Source organism: Melospiza georgiana, chromosome 1 (assembly GCF_028018845.1).
Source record: "Melospiza georgiana isolate bMelGeo1 chromosome 1, bMelGeo1.pri, whole genome shotgun sequence".
In the NCBI taxonomy this organism is placed as follows: domain Eukaryota; kingdom Metazoa; phylum Chordata; class Aves; order Passeriformes; family Passerellidae; genus Melospiza; species Melospiza georgiana.
Window position 1 is genome coordinate 9,328,947 of NC_080430.1, and position 19,266 is coordinate 9,348,212.

A 19,266-nucleotide genomic window follows, 5' to 3' on the forward strand; every position below is an offset into this window, starting at 1 on the left:
TGGAGGCCGGGGCAGAGAAGTTTCCCGTGGAGCACGGAAGTTTCCCGCAGAGCAGGGAAGTTTCCGTGGAACAGCCGCAGCCGGGAGCGCCGGGACAGGCGGGACAGCCGGCGCGGGGCGGGGCGGCGAGCGCGGCCGTGTGTCGGGAGCGCGCCCGGCGGGCGGCGGGCGGCCGCCATCTTCTCTGCGCGGCCGGCGGGAGCGCTGCCTCTGCCCCCTCCTCCGCTCCCTCCTCCTCCTTCTCCCTCCTCCCACTACGCTCCTCCGTCGCCGCCGGTCAGGAACGGGGCGACCGGGATAGCGAAGGCCGCGGGAAAGGCGGGGGACGGTGGAGCAGCCCCGCGGGGGCGGGCGGGCCGCGGGGCGCCAGCCCGGGGGGTTCGTGCGCCCCCTCCGCTCGCCCTGCCGGCCGGCCGGGCCCCGCTCCCCATGGGATAAGCTGTAAACATGTTCAGCTTTGAAGGGGATTTCAAAACAAGGCCCAAGGTGTCCCTCGGAGGAGCGAGCAGGAAGGTAAGGAGCGGCGCCCGGCCGTGCCCGTGTGTGTGTCGGTTCTGTCGCCCCCCGCCCTGTTATCGGTGCTTTTACTGTCGGGCCTTCAGAAATGGGAGCAGCGATGACTAAGGTTTAATAGAGGGGAAGAACCCTCCCCTCCCCATGATGTGTTTATCTCTGATCTCCCTGCCTCACTGTTATTATTATTTTTTTGTATAATCAGGCCACACCATCCCAGGCTTGTAGTGTAGTAAGAATTGTGGGAAGCGAGGAAATGTCTCCTTGGCTCGTCCCCCCCGCAGGCGAGCGATCGATCCCGGCTGCCGTGGCCGGTGGCACCTCCCCGGCTGTCGCTCTCCGGGTCTTGCAGGGGGAAAGGACTCGGAGCCCTCCTGTCATTTCCCCGCGGAGGGAATGCCTGGCGCGGAGCTGCCTCGCCGGGGGATGTGGGACACACTCAGCCTCACACAACCCCGATTGCCGGGGGAGGTTCATCCACGTGAGCCGCGGCCGCCGCGTTGGTCTCTGTCAAGTTTAGGTTCGGTCAATTTGTCGTGCGCAGGGTTAGTCGCAATTAATTGTCAGCTCCACCAGGCTGTTTGATTTCCTCGTGTTTATTGATGGGGAAAGAAGCAGAATGATTTATTCAGATCTTGCTCATTGCACAGGGTCAGCAAATGTTTAGTCGAGCACTGAAGGGCACAGGACTTCGGAAGAGCGACGGAAAGGACAAAGTGTTTTTAGAAGTGGCCTGATCTGTAGGGGTCACTTTAATTCACTCTGAAAATACCGAGTCTCCCTGTTGTCATTGGAGATGGCTGTGTGGGAAGCCAATGAGTGTTTCCATTAGTATTTTTGAATTTTAATCGAGTTAAAAAAAAAAGTTTTTATCACTGTGCGCTAAAAGCAAGTTTGATCCTTGGAAACCTTTATGGTTTGGCAGTACAGTGAGGAAATGAACAAAAATACTGCAATCTGTGATACTAAAATCACAGTGAAGTTTGCATTTTGGTGTATTGACTTTAATATTAAGAGATTGTATAGAGAACTGTACTTAGATTATGCAGATTTCCTCTGATTCATCTTCTGTTTATCTTAAGGCATGTCTGTTCATTAGGTCACGTAAACTGGCATTACATGAGTCAAAATGCCATAAATACTCCCCAGCTTAAGTAGGAGTTGGCAGAGCATGCCCTGGTCCTCAGCTGTACACTTCAGGTACTTTGCAACTTTTGACCCTGACTTGCTCATGGTGTTTCTTACTGAACGTGTTGCCTCCTACAGAAGTAAGGAACTGCCATAACATCTTCTTTTACACTTAGCAATTCATGAAAATGTATCAGAATTATGTCTATTTTAATTATATGGGACAAATTTATTAATGTTATGCAGGCATAATTTTCCAAGGGCAAATATTAGCATGTAAAGGACTGGAAACTGAAATTGATGCATTACCTTCACTGTGTGCAGCAGAGGTTGTGGTTCATGATGAGATTGATACTGACTGGTGCACAGATTTCATGATTCTACATGGGTTCACTGAAGTGCTTGTGCTGCATCAGTGCAAATCAGTTACATGCAGCTCTGGGCAGCGTGGTTACACACACATCCTAGAGTGTCCTTGAGAGAGCTGCTGGTTTGCAGAAGCTGGGTACAGAACTAAAGAAAGAATTTATTTAAACAGTAATAAAAATTGCTTCTAAATGCAGTTTAGCTGAACTTCTGTGAAAATGTACTGCAACAGAGATTGCTGTGGGAAGTGTCTGTGGGTACCATGTGATGCCTTAAGATTTTAGCTTTTGAATTTTTCAGATTCTATACTGCATTAGTGCATTAGCTCTAAACTCCATAAAAACTGTAGTTAACTGTCTTCACATTTTGGGTAGACAAAACTGTCTGTCTGGGTCTGTTATCCAAAGACATCCTACAGCCTCAGGCCCTGAAAAGTATAAACAAAAGTGATTGGGGGGGGGAGCAAACTGGGGGAATAGAACTTCATTACCTGAAGCTGTAATTGGAGGATTAACCCCTGATATATAAACAGACTAAAATGATATCTGTCTGAAAAACTCATGACCATTGTCCATTTTGGGTGTAGCCCCTTGGGGAGGCTTTATCTGCTCTTAATGTACCTGAAGGCCCTTCATTAAATGTATCTGCTTTTATCTTTTAACTTTGTCTGGTCTCTGTTTCTAGATAAGCCTGCATTAGTCATCATGTGAGTTTCTCATTATTTCATATCATAAGCTCCTTGGGATCATGGTTCTCATATGTATTGGCTTCATTTTTACAGAAAGATGAATTGTGAATGATTTCCTTCCAGCTTTTGGTGCACATACTAAAAAAACTCATTTTTTTGACAAATGCCCTTGCCCTCCCAAATGGTGTATAACTTTAGAAGGGTCAATGCTGTACCTCTGCCATGCTTTTGGCAGCTGGCTGCATGCTTAGTGCTGCCTGTTGTGATTCCTTTGGTGGAAGGAGGCATCATTCAGAAACACTGGGGCCATGCAGGCTGCTTAGTGCTAAGAATAACTCTGTACCCAGTTTGGGGAAGTTTCCCAGAGTGGTTGCCCCACTGCAGAACAATGACAGAATCCTCCTGTTTGAGGAGCCAGTCAGTGCTAAAGGTGCCAGTGGGGCCTGCTGTGAATACAGCTACACCTAAATAGTGATCAGCAACACTGTTAGAAGTGTGGTTTTGCTGATGAACTGCAGCTCAAACAGTGACTGTGTTGGTCACAGCTCCCATGTGCTGACCCCTGTCTGGCACTGCCCTGTGTCTGTAGTGTTCCCTTAGGCCCCACAGGGCCAGACTTCAGTAAGTTCTATCATTAGGAGCACAGTGATAGAAGTAAAATTGGGGGCTTGCATAATTGTGGCAGTTAGGTATTGAATCTAGTGTGCCTTCTCATCACTAGCTTGTATGGAATTTCTGAATTACAAAACCAGAGAGCTTTGGGTCTGCTTTTGAGCTGTTTATATCTTATATCCATGTGTGTTATGGTCTGAATTGTGCATGCTCTTGGGAGGCACTTCAGTCCACCCATATCAAGCATCACTTGATTTTGTTCTAGTCACAGGCTGCAAATTAATGTTCTCAAAATTACTACCTCAGTGGCTAATCCTTTCAGAATGTCATTGTAGCTTTATAATAATGCATTGTACAAAAGTGTAAAAATGTAGGTGGTATTGCCAGTGCTTGAACTTTTCCTTTTGTACCTACTTTCAAGAATCTGCTGATTCATCTGGACTGTTGACCCTGTTGTATGTGTTTGAGTGTGTAGATACAGGTTTTATTTACAATGTGATATTCTAATTTTAGAGGGCTTTATATATTTATTTTTGTTTTTGGGGTAGTTTTATCATCACCTTTAAAACCACACACACCTTTGTGTGTGTGGAAGATGCCAACAAGTCCTGATAAAGCTGTCTTTTCAAATGGTTCATCTGTAATACAATTTCTGGACAATTGTATTACGACAACACAACCCAGACTTTTCCTAGAAAAACATTAACAATCTGATGCTTGATTTAGGGGATTTGATGGTCTCTTAAGATGTCTGCTCAGACTAACTGGTCTGAGGGTTGCAGCACTAAGAGCCTCATAGAGCAAAGAACCTTTAAAACATGGCTCTTTGCTTTATGAGGCTCTTCAGAAGAAATTTTCAAATTTATTTTAATTGTACTGGCAAACCATATTTTTGTGCTTCGTAGGTAAAGTAGCCTCCAAAACTGAGTGCTGATATTGGAGTTGTGTCTTGGATCGCTCAGGGACGTTTTGTGCAGGGCAGTAATTGTGCCTGGGAGGCTGCAGAGCCTGTGGGTGTCAGGCAGGAAATGCAGAGCTGTGCATTGAGGGCTGCAGCTCAGCCTGGCCTCACCCAACCCCACTGGAGGGGACTGGAGCAGATGGTGCCTTCACCTGGCTGCTCCATCCCTGTGTCTGCAGGGAACATATTTCTGCCAGGTGCAGTGTCACCTGCCCTTCTGGGGACAGCTGGCACTGAGTTTAGCATGAGTTGAACACGGCACAGAATTGGTTTAACCACGTCAGCCTGGCTTGGGACGCTCAGGCCTAGTGTTACTTCAATGATTTCAGTAATATTAAGGAAAATTTGAGGTAGCAATGCTTTAGTGCATCCATGCAGGGCATCCCCAGGCCAGTGCTGGGAAGTCCAAGGGGCTCTGTAGTCCCACATTGTTTGATTAAGTTGTGAAATGTATGAGTGACACCTTGGGAGTCTAACAGGAAAACTGGGTAAAAGAATATTAAGTCAAATGTTCAGTATCACTGGAGCTATCTAAACCATGCTTTTACAAATCCCAAGACTGTTTATAATAAAATATTTTAAATTATAATGCATTATGAGATGATTTAAGAAAACCCTCCTTTTTTAGAATTTGTAATACAGATGAGTTAGCAGGGTCACAAAAGTGAAAGTGAAAACAACTTCATTGAGTTTGGGTTTCTTTTTGACCTTTGGCTTTTTTTGTGGAAGACATAGAAGCTTACTAATGAACACATACTGATGAGTCCATCTGTATTTTAACAAGTCTTAGTGATTTCTTTTAATATGAACCTTTTACTAATCAGAGATATTCAATTTGCAAAGTTTAGATTTTAATTTAGTAGTTTCTGATTTGCTTTCTTAAATTAGTAGCATGACATTAAACATTAGATTATTGTTTCTATTCCCTCTGCTTTCAGCTGAAGTGCAGAGGTAGAACTCCAGAAGCACCTTGTTTGCTCTTTGTTGTCCATATTCTACACATGAAATAACTTCTTGTGGAATTAAAATTAAAATTTTAGAAACAGTAGGCTGTAAAATTGCCAGTGCATGGAGAGATCTGCCCATGTTGGGATTGGGAGATGTCTGTAGGAGATAAGCATTGATGGGACACTTAAAAACCAGTTTAGTTTCTCTCTTACTGATGGATTGAGGAGAATAGTTAATACTTTCAGGAAGGAATAATTTCTATTTCATTATAACTTATTGACCCTACACCATGCCACAATGGAAGTGAAATGATGGTAAGGATTTATAGCAGGGGAATTGTAGATTAGAATTACAAATTGAGTGTTTATTTTTGAATGGAAAGAATTGCAGTGCTTGGCTCCCTGCAGACCTTTGTCCTGTCAGGCACATGGTGTAGCAGGTGCACACCTCACCCTGGGTCAGCTGGGATCTTGCAGTGTCACAGCCCAAGTCTTGAAATACTCTTGGATTTTCAGATCTGTGGTGTGAAAATATGAGGAGACTGCCATGTTGTAAAATAATGGCTGCCTGTTAGTAGGAAACTACACAGTTAAATGCATCCTTGATTCTTAGGCTTTTTTTTCTTGTAACATTTGAAATTCTCCTCATTTGAAAGCAAGCTATAAAAGATGGAGTTGTAGTTAGCTGACAGCAGTGATTGCACTGTTCTTTTCAGTTATGTGCTATTTTTTCAGATTCAAATCAAGAATTTCTGCTTTTCTAAATACATTTTCTCCCCTTGTTCCTGAGAAATGATGAGTCCCAGAATGGTTTGGGTTGGAAGGGACCTTGAAGATTATCCTTTTCCAACCCCCTTGCCTTGGGCAGGGCCACCTTCCACTAGAAATAGCTCACCTAGAGCTCTGTGTATAATGTAAATCTTAAAAATCATAACAGGGACAAACAGCATAAATGCAAAAGCAGCTTCTTGCATTTCAGTTGCCTCTGGAGCCTCCAATCAAATCCTGGCTCCCCCTTGTGTGGTTCTGTGGGTACCATGATGGAAGAGGTTCCAGACCCCCCTACATCCCGCAGTAAATGTCAGCTGGAATTCAGCTGAGGTGTTTTCTGTGGCAGTGACTCAGTGAGGCCAGGCTTTGCAGGGCCAGGTGCCTCTCCTGGGCATAGCTCACACTCCCTTCTTCTGCAGGATTGTCTGCTCTACATATAAACTTACCTGATTATTTACATCATTGTTAACAACAATCACAGACTGGTTAAAAGCAGATTTCAGGCTGCTGAACATACTCAGACATGTTCAATGGAATTTAAATTGTTGAGGTTCAGTTCAAGGCATTGTAAGCCTTTTAAAATGCAAATTTCTTTTACTGTTCAGACTAAAAAACCCACTTGGAGTTCATCTTGTCTAAAATAATGTCAGGAGATTGAAACATTGTTGAGAAGGTGGGGGATATTTCCCAGTGGCCACATTTATTCTGTAAAAATAAATGTTAAAAATTTTTCCATTTATTGGCTGGAGTTACTGAATACTTGAGTTGAAAGGAATTTTATTCTATAAATTGCTTAGGTCACTTCATTTATTTTGGGAGTTGTTACTGATTTTTATGTGGTTCAAGTTCAATTCGGCTGTAAAGTTGTGTTCCTCATTTTAAGGAAAGAAAAAAAGATTCAAGTTCCTGGATTTTGCAGATGAAAACCACACATATAATTATATTGTCCGTTTATAATTGTCCACAAAAAATTAAAAAAGGTCAAGTGTTTTTTTGTTTTTTAAAGAAAATTTCATAAAAAATCATGCCTTGTACTTTGTGTGACCTCTTGTAATGTGAAATACGAAGCATTCTCAGCTATTAACCAAAATAAACCCTCTTAATTTATAAAGAAGCATCAAATATTTATTAATATTAAATTTTTGCTTCATTGTGTTGTTATTAATTAAAAAAATATGTGTTTAGCTAGTACCTGAAAATAATTATTCAGCTTCATCTTTGCATCTGGGCATATTTAGGTTTTAAATTTATTTGCTATGAGATAGCCAGTAAATAGCTGTCCAAGAGTGTTCAATTTCAGATTTTAGGAGTCAACAAATATTAGAAGTGTTGAAGAGGATTTAATTATGTATACATTTTGTTTTTTATAAATCTGGATTTTGAGCCAAGTGTGCTGAAAGTTTATTTCTCTCAAGACAAAGTGTTCAAACGCAGAAGGAAGAGAGTGATAGTTTCTATATTAGTGTACCTTGTTCAGCCTTTGGCTAGGATGTGTGACACCTAGGAGTTCTGCAAATGAACTTCTGCAACTAGAAAGTGTATTTCAGCAAAACAGGGATAAGAAAACAACTTTAATTCAACTTTCTTTTTGTATGATGGGTTGAGCTGCTGGTTTTGAAGCAGTGACATTGCCATTGTCCCACTGTCAGATGTGGCTGTTCCCAACTGCTGCCTTAGAGCAGTTCTGCCACCAGGAGCTTGGCTGTGATGAACAGCACCGTACATGGATGTTATCCCATGGACAAATGAACATTTCAGGTGTTACTCAGCATTTCTGTGGTGGCAGTCACACATTTTCCTGTCTGTGTACTGTCCTCCCTCTGCTTCTCTGTTTTCACCTCTTTCCTCTTTCTGTCTTACCCTCAGAGTCATTTCTGTAGTGTTGCTCTGTGTTTTGCTGTCACGTACTTCTCTGCTTTCTTGTTTCTTTGTGCTGTGCCCCACAGGAAACTTCTCAAATGGGGTTTTTCACGGGGCTGAGCAGGAGGTTGGTTGTCTTTTCTCTGTTGGAGAAAGCATCAGGCAGGAAAGGGACAGCCAGATGTGTCCTACACTGTGTAAACACTCATGGATGGTGCATTCCATGTTCTGCACTTGGGAGGGCAAGCCCTGAAGGAAGAAGGGCTGATAAAAAGTCAGGACTGTGATTCAGGGAATGGCTTTCACTCCTTTTGAGTTAGGGGTGTGACAGAGTCAGGACAAGTTCAGGCTTTGTTCCTCCTACCTTGTCTGCCTGCCTACCTTGAAAGAAAGACTCAACACCAGACATGTTCCTGTCTGGCAGGAGAAGGACAGTGGTGTGAGCAGAACAGGGTCAGGGCAGGGTGGGGAGCAGGAGTGAGCCAGGTGTGATCTTTGGGGGTTCCTGTGCTCTCCCTGCACTGAGGAGCTCTGGCAGCAGCCAGGTGTGATCTCTGGGGGTTCTGGGCTCTCCCTGCAGTGAGGAGCTCTGGCAGAGCCAGGTGTGATCTTTGGGGGTTCCTGTGCTCTCCCTGCAGTGAGGAGCTCTGGCAGCAGCCAGGTGTGATCTCTGGGGGTTCTGGGCTCTCTCCTGCACTGAGAGCTCTGGCAGCAGCCAGGTGTGATCTCTGGGGGTTCTGGGCCCTGTCCTACAGTGCGGAGCTCTGGCAGAGCCAGGTGTGATCTCTGGGGGTTCTGGGCTCTCTCCTGCACTGAGGAGCTCTGGCAGAGCCAGGTGTGATCTTTGGGGGTTCCTGTGCTCTCCCTACAGTGAGGAGCTCTGGCAGAGCCAGGTGTGATCTCTGGGGGTTCTGGGCTCTCTCCTGCACTGAGGAGCTCTGGCAGAGCCAGGTGTGATCTCTGGGGGTTCTGGGCTCTCTCCTGCACTGAGGAGCTCTGGCAGAGCCAGGTGTGATCTCTGGGGGTTCCTGTGCTCTCCCTGCAGTGAGGAGCTCTGTCAGCAGCCAGGTGTGATCTCTGGGGGTTCTGGGCCCTGTCCTGCAGTGAGGAGCTCTGGCAGAGCCAGGTGTGATCTTTGGGGGTTCTGGGCTCTCTCCTGCACTGAGGAGCTCTGGCAGAGCCAGGTGTGATCTCTGGGGGTTCTGGGCTCTCTCCTGCAGTGAGAGCTCTGGCAGAGCCAGGTGTGATCTCTGGGGGTTCTCCTGCAGTGAGGAGCTCTGGCAGAGCCAGGTGTGATCTCTGGGGGTTCTGGGCTCTCTCCTGCACTGAGAGCTCTGGCAGCAGCCAGGTGTGATCTTTGGGGGTTCTGGGCTCTCTCCTGCACTGAGGAGCTCTGGCAGCAGCCAGGTGCCCGGGCTGAGGCTGTCCCTGGAGGCTCTGGGTGGAGGTGTCGAGCGGGTGTCGCTGCAGTTCGGAGCCAGCCACAGAGCAGCCACTGCTGAGTTCAGCTCCTTTCACAGTGCTGGCTGTCAAGGGCCAGTTCAGGGAGGATTTCAGAGGTGACTGCAGTGAACTCTCTTTAAGAAATGATTTTGCTGTTATGCCCTTTGTATTGGCAGAAGATTATTTCGTGTTTCTTTTCATCTATTTTCTACTGCAGGTTTGTTTTCTTTTGCACATACATGGTTACTTTTTAATTTCTAAAGAGGCAATGTATTCCAGCTTGATTTAATAACTCTTTAAGGGGATATATTTTTATTGAGTTTAATTTAAATGTGTTCTCTAGTCATAGTTATGATCTGTGTATATCTTGTGAACATGAGTAACAGTATTATTTTACCCATAATAATTTGTAAAGGTGGGATGTACTTATACCCAAGTATTTTATTGTGTATTTTATATTTATATCTTGAATATTGAGTATTTTATATTTATATCTTCTATTTTGTTTAATTTATACTCTAACAAATTGGCATTTTTCTTTACAAGTACTCAAAGCAAGTATGTGGCTGACTAAAAACTTCTGTTAGTTTCAGAGTGGACTGAATTAGAGACTGATGGCTACAAAGAAACCCAGTTCTTCATCAATGAAAAGCTGGTGATACACTAAGGATACACTGCCCTTTTACATCTCCCTCCCTCGTCAAATGATTTAAAATTGATTGTTTCTGATTGTTTGTTCTCTGACCACTTATTTTCCTGTATTTACTAATAATTTGTACTGTGTTTGCTTGTGTTTTTTCATACCATTCTCTTCTCTATTCACACGTAGCAATTTGTTTTCCCTTTCCTGTATTTTGTTCTGCTTTTTCTTCCTGCTTTCTCTCTGAAGTGTAAGGAAAAATTACAAAACATTTTTTCTAAGCAGAAATGCACTTTACATGGTGCTGTCTGCAGCACAGTCATTTCTAAACTGGGATATTTCACCACCTTCTTTAATGCACCAGGTATCAGCTGTTGAAAAAGTCCTGAAACTTTAAGCCATTTGTTGGTTATTAATTTAGTACCTTGTTTTGTCTGTGTGTGCCTTTCTGTACTGCTTGAGTGTGGATACATCATCGCTATGTATGGATTTCCTTGAGTTTGTTTGTCCTGTGTTTAACACATGGAGCAAACCCTGTCTTTAGAGGGCAGTAGCTGTAGTTAGTGGTGTCTTTGGCCATAAATACTGTCTTTAGAGGAAAGATGGTTAACCTCCTTGTGGGCTTTTTTTGTTTTTCACTCTTGGTGGTCTGTAAGAGTATTTTCTATCCTAAAGAAATGCAGAGAATCATGAAAGAAACCCAGAGAATCATGACTTTGCTTCCTCTGTATCTTCAAAAAAGCGGTGCTGAAGAGTTTTGCTCTCATTTTTTGTTTCTGCTGATAGACACTGAAACAATTCCAGCACAGTTGTTTTAGCTGCACTTAAATATTTTATAAACATTTGTTTGCCAACTTCAAATTGATTTTTTCTGTATTAAAATACAGTACATTTTCAGTTTGAGTGTTTTTTAATTTCTTAACTTCTCTAGGCTAATATGGGCATACATAGGAGAACAAAGTTGTCATTTGTATCATAGTGTCAAAAAATGAAAATAGTTTTCTTAAATCTGCTGTGTGTTTTGGACTGGATTTGGGAAGGTGCTTGGGTGCTTTCATCTCCTGTTGCCTGCAGTGGGAATTGAATACTGTGCATCAAAATTGAATTATTTTGTATATTTCCTTGGAAATTACCCAGAATCATCCAGTAAGAGACTCTTGCAAATAAAGTTTTGTTTATATATTATAATCTGTGAGTACTTGTATAAAATTGTGGTTTAAAAGCTAATGCATGGTTTTTCTGTTGTAATAATACTGGGTTTTGAGGCCTCATGAGCACTTTAGTATTCTTGTCTTTTTTTCTGTTAGTGAGATCACTGTCCTGAAAGTTTTAATGCATAGCCTTAACTTGGGTGAGGAGTTCAAAATTTTTAAAGGAAAAATTCCTGCCATTTATGCTGTGTATCTCTTGACATCTTTTCTGGACAAGCTTTGAGAAAAGGAATAAGTAAATACAAGAGCTTTGGCATTTTTGTAAGTTAGACAAAAGCAAGGGGCTTTGGAGCAGGATGGGATTGCTCTGAACGTGCCACAGCTTGCTGTGTGCACCTGGGCCAGGGATTTATGTACCCTCCAGGCAAGGAAAACACTCACACTTTGGTATGGTCTGGTGGGACTGGGACCTTTTTGTGCTGCAGCTCTGCCATTTTTAAATGGCTGATGTTTGCCAGGGTGGTTGGGATGCTGAGAGCACAAACATGGACAGGGATCAGTACAGTTTGCTGCTCCCTTTTCACAGGGACATAACTTCCCTCCATCACTGTTCTTCTGGGAGGGCTGCCTGCCATGTATTTGTGAGTTCAGAAAATGATTAACACCCACTTTGCTCTGTGTTTTATGTGCTATGCATTTTGAGCAATCCCTGAAGTCTGCATTAAATATCCTGAACACAGCTGAAGTGTGTTTGAATGAAGATGCAGGGTTATCTTTCTTGGTGTCTTCCAGGAAGAAAAGGCTTCTCTCCTTCATCGAACTCAGGAAGAAAGGAGAAAACGAGAGGTAAAGTAGCCTGTAAGCGTTTGCTGCCTGCTGGAATTTCCTTTGGTGGTACATTTACAGTGCTAAATACTTCTGCTGCTGTCATACTTAGTTCAGGAATGTTTTCTTCCAATTTGCAAGTTCTGTATAGTCTTAAAGTATGCTTTAATTGGCAAAAGAATTTAAGTGCTTTTAACTGTTCCTTAGAAGTGCTTTTCATCTCAAAAGATAAGCATGCACTGGGTTTAAAGGGAAATTTCCCTTTTATTTTGGTGTTTATTGGATCTAGTCTTTTTTGAGAAAAGATAAGCATTTGGCTAGTAAATTGGAAACTTTACCTTATTCATAATCTATTACTATGGGTTGGTCTCAGCAAACTTTCTTTGGCTCCTGGTTCTGCTGTGGTTTCTTGGCTGACCTTTAGTACTTCACTTGCCCAGTGTGTACCTCACTTCTGTGAAGGTAAAATCAGAACAGTGGTTCTTGAATTCTTTGAAAAGAATTCAAGAAACCTCAAGTGCTTTGAAATCACCTGATAATGAAGGACCAGTGAGAAGATGATGTGAGAGGCGTTAAGCAACCTTAATACTGGTTTATGATGGGAACTTACTGCTCTGGAAAATTCAGGCTGGAATAGTGCAAAGGAGGAATAGGCACTGAAATGAAGAACCCAAAATTTAGCAGAATGGAATTAGACTCAATATGTTAATTTTGTCATTTTCCCCCCCACCCCTCCTATGTAAGTTGAAAAAAAAAAGTGTTAAATACCAATAAAATACATTAAGTACATTAAAAAATGTAACTATGCAGGTTTCATGCTCATAAAGAAAACAACTCTTTGGCCCTTAAAGGTGTGTTTGACCCATGCTAGATTAATCTCAAGTTCTGCAGTTTCTGTGGACAGTTACTGCTTTTTTTTTTCCTCTGCAACATGGATCTGTAGTTATGGACCAAGTTCAAGTATGAAAGTACCAGGATTTCATCCATTAGTTCAGAATTCCATATTATGGATCAGCTTTATGATCAATGAGTCTTTAGCAACACATGTAAAAATTCTTTGTGGTCCATAAACCCATTCAGTTGCTTGTCTCTGTCCTGTGCAAAGCTGATGCAGAGCCACCACTCATCCCAGTGCAGGTACACATGTGCACACAGTGATTTGCTGTGGCATGGAGCACATTTTCACTAAAGGAATGGCTCCTCTGAGAATAAAATCAGCTATGGCTTTTCAAAACTGCCTGTAGCAGAATCTTAGCAGTGACCTCAGACTTAAAACCTGTGCAGTTGGGAGTCTCTAATTGACAATCGTGTGTTCTGAGATAAAACCAGTACCTAGAGAGGAGGAGAAGTTATCTGTGTTTTAGTTGAGCCTTACATTGTGGTTGTGAAGAGACACCACCTCTCTGAAACTCTCTCCTGATTGCACTTTCACTGTCAGTGTTTTGGAGAGAGAAATACCCTTAGGCCTATCAAACTTTTGATTTTGGTCCATGATATAGAAGCAGTTAGTCTTCAAGAATTTGCTTATTCAGATAAGTTACTTTAAGAACCAAGGTTTTCCAAGAAAAATAAAATAGGCCTTGAATAGTGATTTTGTCTGATGTTCTCTCTGGTCAGTTCAGGTCCTGCTTTTCACTTGGATGTGTCTTTATAGGACAATAAATTGGAAATCAAGGATTTGGGACTTGAAAGTTTATGTGAACTTTCCAAAAGTATTTTGATGAAATTTATGAAAACATTTTGGTGTTTTGTTTTGTCTGGTGACCCTCAGAATTATAGGTTCAGTGTAGTTTAAGGATTGATTAGTTTAAAATTCCTCTTTTTAAGCAGGCTTCTTGATCTTTGTACTTTTCCTTCAGCCACTGCTTTGTAGCTCTATGTTCATGAGCAACTCTTTATTTCCCCTCTTTTATTCCCTAAGAAACCACATGGACATTGTTAGAAATATAATTACAGTAGCCACTTCCCATAGATATTTATTGTAATGGGATATGCCCAGGATGTTGTCAGGGAACCCTCCAAGAGCTTTTTGCACAGCATCTCAAGCAAGCTGGCTTTCAGTTCCTCAGAGCCTTTGTAAAAAGGTGATTTTTGCTACTCTTTCCACTTTCTGAGGATGATGTTATAAAAGGATTCACTACTTATGTCTGGTTTTGGAGAAGAGACTAAGAATTTTTATTAATTTTTTTATTTTGCTTCTGTGCCACAGTGAGCTTTAAGCCTCATTTTCCTTTTGATGGCAGTACTGTCTCCAAATAACTGATTTTTTATTGTTTTCCTCACATCTAAATTGTGCCAGCATCATAATGCTTTGATATTATTTGAGTGAAAACAAATAAGTGGATTGTCAGTGTTTGCTGCTCTATGCAGAAAGAAGAATGATGTAATTGAATTTGGTGAATCCTTCAGAATTTTTCAACAGTGTTAAGACTTTGTCTAATAAAATGCATTAACAATAAAGTGATGCAAAATAAAAAAATATTTATGTTGATCTCTGTAGTATTACATACTTACTGTGTATTAAATACTCTTTTGCAATATTTAATGGTAAATTTGCATTTAAAAATGAAAAGCATTCTCACTGATTTATGTGTATTGGGTATGAGCATTAAAATTTATTTGACTAATGATTGCTGCTTAATTTTCATTAAAAAGCCATATTGAATACAAATATATTGGATAAAGTGGTAGAAATTAGAGTCAGTCCTGTGATACTGATTTCAGTTTTCTTGCTTTGTTTTACAGGAAGAAAGACGGAGGCTGAAAAATGCAATAATAATCCAGTCATTTGTGAGAGGGTACAGAGACAGAAAACATCAAGTCAGTACCTGATTATTTAATTAGAAAGATGCTGAATGGTTTTGCTGAAAATGAGATTTTCTTGTAATAAATAATTTATTGAAAAATTGTTTTGAGTATTTGAGAAATTGGAAGTTCTTTTTTCCCTCTCGGCATTTTCATTTCAAACTCAATATTTTAGTAAACAGATGTGTATTCTGCAAAGCATGGGTGTGACTGGACCTGGCTGGGATCCTGCAATGTTTTTTTAGCTGATAAATTGGATAAAAAGCATTAAGTAGTAAGAACTTTCACACACCGGTGGAGCTTTTAATTTTTTTTTCAGTGTGGTTAAGGTAGTAGTTTGAGTCAAAAAGTTGATTTAGGTTGCTGTTGGATAGATTCTCCTAAGAAAGAGTTTTGTTTAAATTCATTAATTGGAATAAACTGGACTAAAATATTTGATGTGATAATGCTTGATAAGCAGCAGATTTGTTGCAACTGTGCTGAGTTCCAGAATGGAGTTATGGCTTCAGCTGTGATATCATGTGTATGTTTTGATCTCTGTACAAATATGTGCTGTATCTGTTTTACTGCTTTGCAGCCTCACTGGATGGGAAGTTGAGGTTTTGCTCTGTTGTAAATCACAGCCATTACTGATATATTGATGCATGTTTTGTTTTTAAGTACTCTATCCAAAGAAGTGAATTTGATCGCTGTGCTAGTTTGGCTCAGTCTGGAGGAGCCTTTTCCACTGCTAATGGAGCGAATTTGACTCTCTTGGTTCGCCAGTTGCTCTTTTTCTACAGACAGAATGAGGACTCCAAGCGTTTGGTGAGTACTGTTACATACCTTTATCTGTGGTACTTGCACTTCATGCACTTTTAGAGTAGTGTTTTATTGGAATAAAGCTCCCAATATTACCAGTTAGATTGTGCCTGGGCCAGTCTGACCCTCGCTGCCGGGCCAAAGGCAGCAACTGCGGTGTATCAGCCCAGAGATACCTTGGCTTGCTGGAGATTGCAGCTGGGCACTGAACAAGTCCAGGCTTGTTAGGAACCCCATTTACCTCAGGAGGATAGCTTCAGGCGATGGTGAAGAGAAAAAGGAGAGGATTCTGCTGGAGAGTTTAATGTCCAGAGGTTTATTCCATGGTTACAGAGGTCTGAACGTGAGCAACTGCTCCAACAGAATGGAGACCGCATGCTCTGATCACCTTTTTAAGCTCAGGGACAGGGGGAGGGGAGGTACAGGTGAGCCACCCAACCAGGTGAGAGGGGCAGGGTCTCAGGGGGGGGATGACACCAGACAGGCCAATGACCCCCAGGCCTGAGTGGCATCCTTTGAACTTGACCAACCACACGAGGCCTTGCTGGAATGTTGAGCCTGATTGACAGGACTCACTCAGCATGGGGGCAAGGGGGAAGGGAGAGAGGTATAGGCACACTTGGGGGAATGACCTGGAAGGCCAAAATGGGACATTACAGCACACCACAACAGTGTTTCACTTCAGAGTGCACTTTTCACTGCACTCTGCTCTTTTTCATTTAGTCACAACTTAAAATTGTATTTTACAAGCGTGTGTGCCCACACACATTTATAGTATGTCAAGTGAAGCCTTGAAAAATCCTATGTGTACTATTCATAGTAAGTTTTAAAAAACACTGTACTTCTATTAGGATTTTAATTTTTAGACAGTATTTCTACTTAGCCCCGTGGTCATTCCCAAGGTGTTTGGGTGGTGATTTTTTTTCTCACTGTCAGTATTGCTGGCATATCAATTGCAAAGTCACTGCCAGCTTCACAAATGTATGAGTAAGTGTGATTTGTAGTGGCTGTTAATAATGGACATTAAAGAATTATAGCTGTTTAAAAAGAAAAAAATTACCAGATGGTGTAACTCAGTCTTAACTCTGAAAGTTTAGTACTAGTGGTTGTGGAGTTTATAATGAGTAACAATTTTTTTTTCCTCAACCGAACATGATTCAGTCTGAGTTTGTAAGTCCTCCAAAGGTATCCATAACAGCATTGAAATATCACTGAGTTGTCATAGATGATAGAACTTGTCATTATAAACTGTAAACTTGTGCATATCTTGTTGTAGGTATGGATGTGTCAGAATTTAATTAAACAGAGTTCTCAGTTTGTTAAGCAATTGGATGGTCCAGACAGACTTACTTGCTTATTCCAAATAAAAAGACTGTTGGGGCTGTGTTGCAGGTAATTTATTCTTTTTCTGTGTGCTACTATTTAAAAAGTGTTCAGAAATTATGATGAGCACTTGTTTGTTTTTTTGTAGCAAGTCAAGTATTAAATGTACATTATTTTATGTAGAGGACTGTTTATATTATATATGTGTCATCCCTGGTATAGGACACCTGTTCCTGTGTAGAACAGTCAAATGTTCTGAAGCTCTGTTGACTTTCAAATTCAACATGTACTTAAGGATGCTCTCCTAGGATAGGCCTGAGTCTGTTCTTAACTGTTTTTGTATTGTGATATCATTGACAATATTTATGGAAACCAGGTTTTCTTGGGAACTGATAGTGTTTAGATGTTATTACCTGAAGTAGATTAATGTTCCAAGGATATGCTTTGGATAGATGTTGTTTCAAAGCTAATATAATTGAATATGGCTTTCCTCACTCTTTATTTTGAACTGAAGACATATTGAGCAGTCACATTTTGGCTTCAGCATTAAATTTATTATTTGTAGTGGGAGAATCACAGAAGGGTAAATCTTTTAAGGTGACTTGAACATCTGGCAGCTATTGTTATTCTTTTATTAGAAAACAATATATTTGTTCTTATCAATAATAGGGACTAGTTACACTCTGCAGAGCTTTAAAATACTTGTTTTTATGAAAGTTGTTTAATTTAAGTCACTAAAACTCGTGTTCTTATAAGTGTAGTGTGTAACTGTATGTGTGATAAAAGGTGACACCAGATTCTAAAGAAGACTTGGGTGGTGGGCTTTAAAGTCCTTGTAGTCCTTGTGCAGTGGGACACAGATGTGGTGCCACTGCATGGAATTGTACATTTCACTACAGTGGAAATTGTGTTTTTGTAAATGCAGCTCTTAATATGGACAGGGAAGAAAGCACATTGTTAGGACAAGTCAGGTGTCTTGCACTAAAAAATACTTTGAATTCTAAATAGGCTCTTAGTCATCATAATTTCTGTGGTTACTGATAGCTGTTACATAAGCATCTTGTTAAAAGGGAGGGAATGGTTGTAGTTTTAATATTTCAGTCTGTAATCAAAGTCATGCTGTGTTAGTTGTGCACATGATGTTCCCTAACACCCGTTCCCAGCTTGTGCTGCTCTGGGGCTTTCATGGCTTCATTTGTAATGTGGTTAGTGGTACATGTTGGTAAAACATGTGTTATTCTTTGCTTCTCTCCTAGTTTATGCAGTAGACCTCCAAATTTTCAAATCACTCAGAGCAAGAATTTAATAGGATTTAAAGGTAAAATGCAATATCCATAGCTACCTGAAAATCAGGACTTATTATTATAAAGATGCCAGCAAAAAGATGTAGCTAAACCACTGAGAGCACCTGGAAACCAAGTAGATAGAAATAAGTTACTTTAAGGTGAATGTGTGGTGAAATATGAGAAATATCTTGTTAAATAATTTTAATTTCATTTCTAGGCTACTGCAAAATTGCAATGATGACAGTCTGAATGTTGCACTTCCTATGAGAATGCTTGAGGTATTTTCATCTGAGAATACGTATTTGCCTGTTTTACAAGATGTCAGCTTTGTGACATCATTAATTGAACAAATTTTGCACTACATGGTTCAAAAAGGTGAGTGGCTAGGAACCAGAAATTCTGGGAAATAATCAAAAATTGGACACCTGAAGCTCATATTGTTTAATAAAATTTTTGTCTTTACCACAGTCAGGATGAATAAAGTGCTGGATACGCTAACCTATGCTTTAGATGGATATTGTCCTTGTAATGAGGTCATGGCTTGAGAAATTGCTGCTTGATTTCTTTGGAAATTCTCTTTATAAATTGAATATTCTACTGAGTTATTTACAGAGACTTGTAGCACAACTTTTGATAGTGGGTGGATATTGCCTAACAAAATTTTATTCCAGAAGATGTTTAACACACTCTCATGGACACACATACTGTTGCAGATCTAGGCCTCAGTTGTGTAAAAGTTGATAATTGTAATGCAGTACTGTTCTCTGTAAATGTTAATATTCATTATTATTCTAGATTGGCATTAGCTTTTCATCCTGCCAGCACTCAGACACCTTAGCAGGGATGGTGGCCTGGCTTTTATTTCTCTCCTGCCATCATCAGCAAAACTGTTTGCTAAACTGCAGTCAGTGACACCTGTGCAAACATACCAAAAGTTAATGAATTGGATAGTTAGCACCAAAATGACGTTTAGTTGCAAAGAAACTTTATTGCTCTGGGAATGTCCAAAATAAATTATTTTGCCTTTTTGATATGGTGGCTTGAGTTTGCAAAACTTGTGAATTGTGAGGAAAGACAAAAGCATTTTGAAATAAATCTCTTGGATCCAGCCTCTTTGGTGTAAAATGCAGAAAGTCCATCTTCCAA

At 41.1% G+C, this 19,266-nt stretch overlaps 1 protein-coding gene across 1 annotated transcript in view; it reads left to right on the forward strand.

The window, feature by feature from the left end:
* The first annotated feature begins 388 nt into the window (after positions 1-388).
* The window catches only part of UBE3C (ubiquitin protein ligase E3C), a 74,596-nt gene continuing 55,718 nt past the window's right edge, over positions 389-19,266 (forward strand). The window contains exons 1-6 of the mRNA XM_058021149.1: positions 389-513; positions 11,873-11,926; positions 14,651-14,725; positions 15,371-15,517; positions 16,788-16,903; positions 18,338-18,495. Of these exons, the coding sequence (XP_057877132.1) occupies positions 448-513; positions 11,873-11,926; positions 14,651-14,725; positions 15,371-15,517; positions 16,788-16,903; positions 18,338-18,495 (616 nt within the window). The 5' untranslated portion in view covers positions 389-447. The remainder of the gene's footprint in view (positions 514-11,872; positions 11,927-14,650; positions 14,726-15,370; positions 15,518-16,787; positions 16,904-18,337; positions 18,496-19,266) is intronic.